At 33.4% G+C, this 12824-nt stretch overlaps 1 protein-coding gene across 6 annotated transcripts in view; it reads left to right on the plus strand.

Moving 5' to 3' along the window:
• LOC121410052 (cadherin-like and PC-esterase domain-containing protein 1) overlaps positions 1 to 12824 on the plus strand; it is a 54842-nt gene that overhangs the window by 13556 nt on the left and 28462 nt on the right. For all 6 annotated transcript variants that reach the window (XM_041601895.1, XM_041601892.1, XM_041601897.1 and 3 more), the window contains exon 3: positions 3096 to 3279. In XM_041601895.1, the coding sequence (XP_041457829.1) occupies positions 3096 to 3279 (184 nt within the window). The remainder of the gene's footprint in view (positions 1 to 3095; positions 3280 to 12824) is intronic.

Genomic DNA, 12824 nt, shown 5'->3' on the forward strand with positions numbered 1-12824 from the left:
GTTTTTATCGAAATAAAATTATCCAAAAGAAAAAACGTAGTTATAGGTACAGTTTATCGTCCACCTTCTTCCGATCATAATACGTTTCTAAATGAATTACAACAACTGCTTTCTAATCCTTTGCTTCAAAATAAACATTGCTTTTTGATGGGCGATTTTAATGTTGACCTCTTAAAATGCAGAGAGGATAATTTCTCTCAAGATTTTCTAAACACTTTATTATCATTTTCATTCATTCCGTTGATTACCAGACCCACTAGATTTTCTTCTCATTCAGGAACTTTAATTGACAATATTTTTTCAAACGTTGAGAGAGAAATTGATTCTGGTGTCATTCTGTCTGACATCTCTGACCATTTTCTTATTTTCGCTAGGATACTATCTCTCTTTGATAACAACTCGTACTCTTCTCATGTAAAAATGGTTAGGAAAATTACCCCTGAAAAGATTGCCAAACTCAAGGATAAGCTAAGTTCACTCAAATGGAACGAAGTATTAGTTACAAACGATGTTAACGAATCATATGATAATTTCATGACTATCCTTCTCGATTCTTTTAATGAATGTATCCCTCTTGTAAAATATAAACCAAACAACAAACGGACACCACGAAACCCCTGGGTTAGTAAATCACTTTTAAGATCTATCAATAAAAAAAATAACCTTTATTACAAGTATCGTGCAAACCCGTCAGATGCTGCTCGTGAAAAATACGTCAAATATAAAAACACCTTGACAACTCTTTTGAGATCTGAAAAAAAGAAATTTTATTGTTCTAAATTTGCAGCGAGTTCAAATAATATAAAAGATACATGGAAAGTAATCAATGATGTCTTAAATAAGAAAAAAGATCGCAATACTATAAAACATGTGAAGATCAACAATTCAGTTATTGATGATAATTTTGATATAGCTATGAACTTTAATAATTATTTCTCAGGCATTGGTCCAAATCTTGCCAACGAAATACCACACACAGATAAAACCTTTGAATGCTTTCTAAAGAACCAAAACCCACATTCACTATTTTTTATTCCAACCGATGCTAATGAAATCATAAAGATAGTAAAAGAACTTAAAAGTAAAAAAAGTCCAGGCTATGATGAAATAAGTAATGACTTGTTAAAAGATATCATTAACGAAATTGTTATTCCTTTAGAACACGTCATGAATTTATCTCTTGTTAATGGTATAGTTCCCGACCGAATGAAAATTGCGAAGGTAGTTCCTATCTACAAAAAGGGAGATTCGTCCGATATAAGTAATTATAGACCTATATCTCTCTTATCTTCTATTTCCAAAGTCTTAGAAAAAATTATATACAATCGTACAATAAAATTTGTGAGGAGTTTCGGTCTTTTATCAGAATCACAATTTGGCTTTAGGCAAAAGCATTCAACAACACATGCAATCTTATATTTCATTAATCATATAGCGACTGCTGTTGACGACCACCTTCACACTCTTGGTATCTTTCTGGACCTCTCCAAGGCCTTTGACACCATTGACCATGAAATCTTATTGTCTAAACTATCACATTATGGAATTAGGGGGAAGGCCTTGGAGTGGTACAGAAGTTATCTTACTGGAAGAAAACAGTTTGTCTCCATAAACAATTATAATTCCGATTATAATGACATGATTTGCGGAGTACCCCAGGGTTCGCTTTTGGGGCCATTATTATTCATTCTATATATCAACGATTTTCAGGATTCATCAAAGGCCTTGTCTTTCATATTATATGCAGATGACACCAGTGTTTTCTTTTCACATAAAAATCCTGATACTCTTGTAAACATAGTAAATACTGAACTCAGATGTATTCATGAATGGATCTGTTGTAACAAACTTTCTTTAAATGTTGCAAAGACCCAGTGCATGCTTTTTAGTAATTCAATCACAGCTCTACCCAGGAACGTCTTTCTTAATAATATTTTAATCGATATTGTCGATTCAACGAAATTTCTTGGTCTATATATAGATAACAAATTTTCATGGAAGCCGCACATTACGTATTTATCAAAACTTTTATCTAGAAATGTTGGCGTCATAAACAAACTAAAAACTTTTTTGCCTCCAAACGTTTTATCAAATTTGTATAATACCCTTATTCTTTCTTACTTAAATTATGGGATATTAGCTTGGGGCAGTTCCTCTAGAAATCAGTTGGATAGACTACTACTTACACAGAAAAGAATAATGAGAATCATTTGTCATAAACACAGATTAGCTCACTCAGATCAATTGTTCTTCTCCAATAAAGTTTTAAAAATACAGGATTTGTACTCTCTTCGCCTGGGCTGCTTTATGTTTCAGTTAAACCAAGGAGAGCTGCCAACTTCCTTAAGTTTACTGTTTTTAAGAAACGAGATTTTGCACAGCTACCCCACCAGATTATCGTCATCTTTCCATCTTCCGAAGCTCAGAACTTTTTACAAACAGAAGACTATTGTTTATACTGGTCCCCATTTTTGGAATTCTCTAGATGAATCTTTAAAACTGACACCAAGCTTATTTTCGTTCAAACATAAGCTTAAGACTACACTGATAAATAACTATAATGTTACACTATGATTTTCCTGCAGGAGGCTGTTCATTGTCCCATGTTTGTGCTTGAGTTGTTCTGATGTACTTGTCCCGTTTAGTGTAGTCTTGTATCGTCCCGTCTAGTTTGTATCTTTTTATACCATTTTCATTAATTAATGATACTGTAATATTATTTTGGGGAACCTGAATTACAAGCTCCGCTTTCCAAGGTTTCCCCCACAATATACAGCTAGCATTTAAGTTAAAACTGAACTTTCTAAAATTCAATTATACATTATATCTGTGTACTGGACCTTTGTGAACTATTTCAATATTTCTAATTGTTAATTTATTCTATACTCACATTTCTGTTGTAAAATAATTATCTTTGCTGTTATTGTGGAAATAAACGAAACGAAACGAAACTTTCACATTTCAGAATGTACATTTTTAGACTTCTTATAATGGGGCATGGTATTTATACTGCTTGTCATGGGGATTTTTGTTTCTTTTGATTGCATGTTTTGATTTGTGTTTTAATTGAAGAGTTGTGATTGTGTTTTTTCCAGATTGAAGATTCAAGAGATTTGAGGTTTCAAGATGCAGCAAAGGTAGCTGTTGTAAGAGGAGAAGATGATGTTATTAAACGAGATCTTCCTTTCTACAAAGATGCTTTAGAGAAGGAGGGTTTTAATATCATTCTTCAAGAGGATGAGGACGACACCAAAGTCCTTGAGGAGATGAAAACAAATGGTAAAGTAACTATAATACATGACAAATTTTTAAGTTTACAGTTTTCATCAAACAGCAAACACAGTTTTGGGACAAATGTAACTATAGACCAAAATAAAGCCCCCCACCAAAAAATGTATACAAATCTAAGCCTGTTATTATTTACAAAGTGGCAACTGCTCAGGCAGTGCACGATATGGGTGCTTCATTTTTCAAATTGCTTTGATAATGATATGCAAGTTTCTTAATCTTTGCATATTTGCACAGCCCAAAGCTAAAAACAGTATTTTTGCACATAATTTACAATTACATTGAGAAGACTCCTGTTTGTGTATGAATATTACTACTACTACTACTACTACTACTACTACTACTACTACTACTACTACTACTACTACTACTACTACTACTACTACTACTACTACTACTACTACTACTACTACTACTACTACTACTACTACTACTACTACTACTACTAATACCACTACTACCACTACTACCACCACCACCACCACCACCACCACCACCACCACCACCACCACCACCACCACCACCACCACCACCACTACTACTACTACTACTACTACTACTACTACTACTACTACTACTACTACTACTATTACTACTACTACTACTACTACTACTATTACTACTATTACTACTACTACCACCACCACTCCCACTACTATGGCTAGTTTTACTGCTACTGCTGCTTCTACTTCTTTTATTACTACTACTACTATTACTACTCCTACTACTACTACTACTACTACTACTACTACTCTACTTCTACTACTACTACTACTACTACTACTACTACTACTACTACTACTACTACTACTACTACTACTACTACTACTACTACTTCTACTACTGTGTGTTGCTAAACTTCGAGTTTCGAGTTTCCAAAATTTCATTGGAATTGGTCATTAAAGACCCTCTCTTTTAATTGTTTTTAATTTAAGCCTCTATTATCCACAAATTAGCGAAATCATGCACGTCAAACACTTTTACTCTGGTGCCGCTAAAATCTTCTAAGGACATAAAAGGAAATGAAGCTGAAAGTTGCAAGCTTGTAATTCCATTAAGACAAAATATGCTTTATCTTTTTGTCAGGTAATCGAAGCTACCTATGCAGTAGAAAATGATTTGAATTCTCGATTGGATGATTAAAAAAAGATATGCAGTTAAAGGCAAGAGAGTACAAGTATGTAGCCTCCCGCGATTAATAAAGAAATTATAGCTAAAACACTATGAATAGATCTAATTTAAAAAACGGCTCTATAATGACATAAACAAATATCGTTAAATACACTTTTCCACCATAAGTAGGAGCAATAAATTTGATAGATTTGTAAATAGAATGTCGAGACCTATCTACTACTATTAACAAAATATTATGATTCGGATGAGAAAGGCGAGACTCAAATTTTTGAAAAATTCGAGTTAAAAGCGCTGTCCTTTAATACTAATAGTAGGAGCAATAAATTTGATCGATTTGTTAATAGAATGTCAAGGCCTATCTACTACTATTAACAAAATATAATTCGGACGAGAAAGGCGAGACTCAAATTTTTGAAAAATTTGAGTTAAAAGCGCTGTCCTTTAATACTAATAGTAGGAGCAATAAATTTGATCGATTTGTAAATAGAATGTCAAGGCCGACCTACTTCTATTAACAAAATATTATAATTCGGATGAGAAAGGCGAGACTCAAATTTTTGAAAAATTCGAGTTAAAAGCGCAGTCTGTTAATACTAATAGTAGGAGCAATAAATTTGATCGATTTGTAAATAGAATGTCAAGGCCGACCTACTACTATTAACAAAATATTATAATTCTGATGAGAAAGGCGTGACTCGAATTTTTTAAAAATTCGAGTTAAAAGCGCTGTCCTTTAATACTAATAGTAGGAGCAATAAATTTGATTGATTTGTTAATAGAATGTCAAGGCCTATCTACTCCTATTAACAAAATATAATTCAGATGAGAAAGGTGAGACTCGAATTTTATGCATTATTATTATCATTTATTAGTTAAAAACGCTGTCCTTTAATACTAATAGTAGGAGCAATATATTTGATTGATTTGTTAATAGAATGTCAAGGCCTATCTACTCCTATTAACAAAATATAATTCGGATGAGAAAGGCGAGACTCGAATTTTTGAAAAATTCGAGTTAAAAGCGCTGTCCTTTAATACTAACAGTAGGGGCAATAAATTTGATCAATTTGTAAATAGAATGTCAAAGGCCTATCTACTACTATTAACAAAATATTATAATTCGGATGGCCTTGACATTCTATTAACAAATCAATCAAATTTATTGCTCCTACTATTAGTATTAAAGGACTGCGCTTTTAACTCGAATTTTTCAAAAATTCGAGTCTCGCCTTTCTCATCCGAATTATAATATTTTGTTAATAATAGTAGATAGGCTTTGACATTCTATTAACAAATTGATCAAATTTATTGCTCCTACTATTAGTATTAAAGGACAGCGCTTTTAACTTGAATTTTTCAAAAAATTGAGTCTCGCCTTTCTGATCCGAATTATAATATTTTGTTAATAGTAGTAGATCGGCCTTGACATTCTATTTACAGATCGATCAAATTTATTGCTCCTACTATTAGTATTAAAGAACAATGCTTTTAACTCGAATTTTTGAAAAATTCGAGTCTCGCCTTTCATATCCGAATTATAATATTTTGTTAATAGTAGTAGATAGGCCTTGAAATTTTATTTACAAATCAATCACATTTATTGCTCCTACTAATGGTGGAAAAGTGTATTTAACGAACTTCATGTCATTATGGAACTTTTTTTTAAATTTGACTTATTCATAGTGTTTTAGCTATAATTTCTTTATTAATCGCGGGAGGCTACATACTTGTACTCTCTCTTTTTATAATCATCCAATCGAGAATTTAAATCATTTTCTACTGTATAGGTCGCTTCGATTTCCTGAAAAAAGATACAGCAAATTTTGCCTCAATGGAATTATAAGCTTTCAACATGTTAACTTCATTTCCTTGTATGTCCTTAGAAGATTTTAGCGGCACCAGAGTAAAAGTGTTTGACGTGCATGATTTCGCTAATCTGTGGATAATAGCGGCTAAATTAAAAACATTTGAAAGCGAGGGTCTTTAATGACCAATTCCAATGAAAGTTTGGAAACTCGAAACTCGAGACTCGAAGTTTAGCAACACACACTACTACTACTACTACTACTAATACTACTACGATTACTACTATTACTACTATTACTACTACATGTACTACTACTACGAGATATAGATATAGAAAGATATAGACAAACATAATTTGACAAAGTCAAATGTACCAATTTTGAAGAACAATCAGAAGCTTAATTATAAAACATTTGAACTGCCTAATTCTGGAGTTAGATTATTAATTTTAAGATTTGAATGTAAGAGAAAGAAATCCAAACGATTCAGACAGTCCAAATGTTTCGATTTTTCATTAAAAACTAATTGAACTTTTAACTTAAATCTTCAAAGGATGCCTGCAACACACTCTTGCCTGTGTTATGGGATGAGTTGCGACTTTATTTGATTAACATTGATTAAGACAAATATCCTGATAAAGGAAAATATGATTTGAGGAAAAATCAGTCTGTGGACTCTCGTCCTTGTGAACCATTGGCCTTGTTGTGGTAAGACCCCATCAGGGACCAACTACTATGCTCACCCAATAATGAACCAAATTCATGCTGCTTTGACCTTTCTAGCTGAAGGGGGTATGAGAAGAAGGAAAAATCATAATTATTCTTCAGTAGAATTTTGTTCACTAAAAAAATTGAGTACTAAATTCTGCACTTCAGGAAGTCACAATGTGTACATTTTATGGTATTCATTTTCAACAATAAGCTATTGAATATGTTGCATGAACAATGGTGACAGTGTGTACATACAAAATGATGTGCAAGTCAAATACCCCTTTCATAAACCCAATTATGCGGCTAATACCGCTAATACTCGTATACCCTTTTCATAAACCTATCCTCCAATTAGCCGCCTAAGAGTAATGCGGATAATTCAATAAAAATTGTGTTCATAAACTCAGAAAATAAGCCGCATTATTTTTACGGGCACCCGTCCTGAAAAAGGTGGATAATCGCCATGACAACTGGACACGCCCCCTCCGATGCCGTTGTGTTGGAAAAGGGTGACCTTGTGACCGCACCATGGCAATTATCCGCATTATTTGGAAATGCGTTCATAAACTCAAAATCTTATCCCGATGCCGCTATTATGCGGATAATAGCAGCATCAGAGTAATGCGGATAACTCTTGTCCTCCTCCAATTTTACGACCAAATTATGCTGCTATTAGCCGCCTAATTCATAGTAATTGGGTTTATGAAAGGGGTATTAGGTGGCTAATTGGAGGATGGGTTTATGAAAGGGGTAAAAGAAGTATAACATCAGGCTTCCTAGATCCTGAAATCAAACAACCTCTTCCATGTCGGGCCTAATATCTCAATTTGAAAATGGGAGTTTGCGGCTTCCTTAACTGGGTTATTTTAGACCAACATATCGGGGGGGGGGTGGTCAATTTGACCCCCTAGATCTCGGACATTGATTGTGCAATCACCACGAAAATTTGCATGCGTGAGAGCCAGATGTAAACTACAAGACTTTATAATAAAATTTTCAAAAAATTAATTGCTTATAATTTTTTATTAATTGATTATGCAAATAAGCATATGAAATTTGCTCTAATTTTTTAAAATGTTTTTCCCTTTAACAAACTTTCTATAGCTAGTAGAATGCTAATTTTGGTAAACATATACATTTTTACATTTCTAACAAGAATCTACAAAAAAAATGCCGAAAAATAATTCATTCCAATTGTCTTATTGCTTTTTTTTTATTTATTCTGTATTTCTTTGTTTTTTCAAACTTTGTCACTTTTTTCTAACTTTGTCAGGGACCCCTTTGCGATCATAAATAACATAAAATAAATTCATCTAAACCAACAAAAGTCAAAATAACCATACATTTATGATTTTGGTTGAAAAATACAATTTGCATTGACTTTGTACATGTAATCACGTTTTTTAGGCTTTTTGTGCTTACAAAATATTGTGTAATTTCGGAACTGCGTACCTGGGCGTCGCAAATTTGGTCTAAACTATGTACAAGACTTGGAAGTAAAAATTCAGCGAGTGGCACAGTCACAAAAATTTTTGCAGAGGCCCAGTGGCAAAATTTGTCAGAAAACAATTTCAAAAGATACAAAAAAAATCCTACTTAGGGCTGATTACACTGTAATCTTACGACTTTTCTATATCCTGATCAATGATTTAATTGTGTCATCTTTAAATATTATTTAAGTCAAAAGAAGTTTCACATTCAAGCCAGGTACATGGCACAAAACAATAACAATATGCTTTTGCCATTGGCAAGGTGTAATACATGATATATAATAGCATGTATACAGAGATAAATACTGTATGTAAAATTAAAAAAAAAGTTATTAAGGCTTAGATTTCACATATAGGTACTATTTAAAAGATGGGAAGAAATGTTTCTATGTTAAAATAAATCATAATATGAATAGTTGTATATTGTATCCATTGATTGAATGAATTAAAATTGCATATAGTTGAAACAGCAGGTGATATATTTTTTATATAAAATAATTCATGTAGTGGAGTATCTAATTGGACTTTAGGAAGTCAATTTTGAATGCAAGTATACAGGTTCCTATTTGTGGGACAACATTGTAAAAGAGATATCTTCTTCCCATCACTGTGACATTTCAAACCTCTGACTCTCTCCTTGAAGTAATAGTAGCCTAAATAAAGTGATATACCAGAAGGGTTTCAGCTGCTCTGCAAACCATCAATAGATGATTTCAGACCCACTCAAAAGGGAAAATACCTCATGTTTTCTGGTTAAGAAACCGACTCTGATCAATTTCGATCAGAAATTGCCCATTAGAATGGTTGGTACACTGTATCTGTACTTTAATATACTTCATGGGGAATTTTCTAAGCTTGCAGATATACTTGCAGTGTGAAGGCGAATTACAAATAATATCCTATGCAAGTTTTGGGGGCTTAGGTATCGTGGGTTGAAATGATAGCTTGTTGATCACCAGAGTCCCACTCATACTACTACCATTTATGAATTTGAGAAAAAATTGAGAATTTGAGAACCCCCTAAAGGGTGTGGTTGAGGTGGCTATGATTGCAGAAAATTATTACAGTAGGTCCTATCCGTTATTTTGGGACTTAAAAGTTCTGGTAAATTTTGGTGGATCTGAAAGGACCTAATTAGATCTAGAAAATACTTTAGCTCCAGCTGTCTGATAGCTTATCATGGAACATTCCAATTGAAGCTGATAAATGAATTTCAGTCTGTTCATCAATCAAAGTTTCTAATGAATTAATCACTTATCAGCTCATCAACTACTCCTATGGGCCAGACTCAGCAAACAAATTACTGGAACAAAATTATCATAGAAAATTATCCATCTTTTGTGTACATAACCAAAAAATGAATAAAAAGGGAGCCCAATAATGTGATGTAATTGGCTGCTTCATTTTGTTTAATTGTTTAAAGTCGTATGTATGCTTCCTCTTTTCAGGCCAGAATCAGCGTTTCCAAACGTGATTAGTCAAAAACACAGTTGCGTCCATGCTTACTTTCATTTAAACGCTGTTTCAAAACGCCGATCATAAACTCACAAAAAGGTGCGTTTGTAAACGTCGTTTGACCAGAATCAGGCTTTCTGGGGAAGTATAAACAGAACCACGATCGTACATGTACACGTGTTTAAATGACGTCATTTGGTACATGCTTCCGGTGAGATGAAAATCCGCGGGCAAATACAGTCGTATTGCTTCATGTTATCTCCACCTAATAACAACAATCGGAAAAAAACTTTCGAAAAAAGGCGCGCCCAATTTGACCTCGCTTTACGATGCGAAGCCAGCTGGAGATCATGATTTGGTCTGAAAAGTTAAGCATAAACAGCACTCCCAGAACCACGTTTACGATCGGCGTTTTGAATCGACGTTTGAAATCACTGATTCTGTCCTCGCAATGGAAGCATAAACACACCCTTAGTCAAAATTTGAACCAATTCCCAAATCAACTTTTAGCTACAATGTATAACAGCATTAATAATACTCTTTACTTGTTAAATGAAATACCATAGTTTTTGTATTGGTATAATTCCTAAGGAGAGAAAGTATGTTCGTTTTTTTATTAGGCTTAGAGTAAGGAGATCAAGTTGTATTGTATGTACCTGAATAAATGAAGATAGTTGAGTATAAATCCCTCATGAGACACTATATTTTTAAAAGAAAATTTGATACATGAAGTACTGTGATTAGTGGCAATAATTTTTTTTTCAGTTATAATTATTGATTTACAAAAGAGTTATATGTGCAAAAATGAATATTAACATTAATCCTATTTCCAACTTTTTCCAATATATCTCCTGTATGGCTGCGTAGGCATCAGTAAATTTGTTGATTGTTTACTCATGTACATGTAATTAGTGGAGACTGAAACTGTGTAATCAAGATGTCTGATTTGAGGTGGGGTGGATGGGTAATATGACATACTGTGGCTTAAATGACCCAGAGAGAGAGAAAGTTGTTTCTGAACCTGAATATACTGTCACCTTGTTGTGACCTAATAGTAATGATTGTTAATGGCATAGCAGAGTAAGGAGGGGAACCTTTCAAAGCTCGTCTGGATATTATAAATTTCAGTAAGAAATTTTAAAATGTTCCATATTGCATAATGTATAAGCATTACACTCACAAACAGACTGTTCAAACTTTTGTGTTATCATTATTTATTGTATTGAAACTGCAATTATGAACTAGAATTTGACCTAAAATTATCCTTCATCTTCTTGTGAGGTATGCTTTCTTTGAATTTGAACTAATTCATAAATGTGAAATCATTATTTGTGTAGTGCCGAAATGTGTTTAATTTCTTGTTCTTCTCGTTACATGTATGTTTATTTGTGATGAATAATAATATGTATCTTTCTTGTATATGTTGCATCAATCTCTGGTGACATGATTGTATAATATTTCTTGTATGATTTCATCTCTTAGTGGACCATATAATCAGGCAGCATATGTAATTTACTTCGACAAATTGGCTAAGTCTGATTTTTCACTTTTATGTGATTGGTGGCATCACAAGGAACAAGTTTCAACTTGGTGACAAATTTCTTAAGGTCATCTTGACCATGTAAGTGGACAAAATGGGGGTCAATAGGGGTTAATTTTTTGAATTGCTCCAATTCTGTCAAGTGACACATCAAATTGTTTGTCTTGTTATACTGAACAAAAAACTGTACACAACCATATACTTTTGACCTCCCGTTAAAAAGTTATGACCGGAAATGTCAAAGGTCAACAAACTTTCATTAAATAGCAAATTACACTGAAGGTGTTAAGAAAGCTAATTTTTTCTGTGTTTTTATGCATGTGTATACTTCTTTATTTTCGATTTTGATAAGTCCATCGTCAGAAGTCCTTTCCAGAAGATATAAAGGGTCAAGACAAGGTCAGTGAAAGGTCAAAGGTCAACAAACTTTGATTGGAAGCCAAAATACATGTCTAAATGCACTTAGAAGTTTAGAAGTCTTATTTTTTGTGGATTCTTTGTGAAAAGTCTATATCTAAGAAGACATTTTATATGAAGGGGTCAAATGTGCTTATTTAGGAACAAAATAGATAAACAGATAGACGTACGTCGAATACATTCAGTGTGGTATCATGGTGTTGCAGGAATACTTTGAAACGACTTGACAAACCGTAATGCCCTTTAAAGTTGTATCATCTTAATGATGTTAAGTGCAACAAGCTCTTTCCGAGCTTCTTGATTTAGGAATTCAATTCAAGTTCAAATCATTTTCAATTTACTAGTCTTTGATATGTAAAGATACATTTCATCCATTTGCTTGTACATAATATTTTAATCAACAGAAAGTATGTAATGTATTGGGGTATATATGTGCACTATGTTAACAGACACATCGATTGATCAGTGCTCCCAGCTCCAAAGAAAGATGTCTTCTTATTTGGATTAACTTACGAAGAAGGTAATGAGGTAAGGATTGAGGATGATATGATAAGTTGGACTCCAACTGCTCCTTAATTAATTCTAATGTGTGACTGTTATATTATTTCGGACAAAGAGGCAACATCGCGCAAGCATGCTCATTGTAGTCAGTCACGGATGTCCATCATGCTGATGTGATATATTCTGACCATCACTCAATCTCTGGAGCCAAGAAGGACTACACATTCCTGAATATGTGCTGCCTTTAACATGGCTTATAATATTTTATCAAGTTTTTCCAGAGCATACAAAATGAAACTATACTTAATACCAGATGCAGATTTTGTTTTTGTTCTTTTTCGTTCTTGTTTTTTTCTACTTGCTGAATTGCCTGGATGTTACTAGAAAGAATAATCACATATGCCATTGAAGTAAACCACGGCCATACCGCAGCGGGAAGGGGGGGGGGGCAACTGCCCCCAGAAATTGTGAAGACTTGCATTT

This window comes from Lytechinus variegatus, chromosome 3 (genome assembly GCF_018143015.1).
Source record: "Lytechinus variegatus isolate NC3 chromosome 3, Lvar_3.0, whole genome shotgun sequence".
Classification (NCBI taxonomy): Eukaryota; Metazoa; Echinodermata; class Echinoidea; order Temnopleuroida; family Toxopneustidae; genus Lytechinus; species Lytechinus variegatus.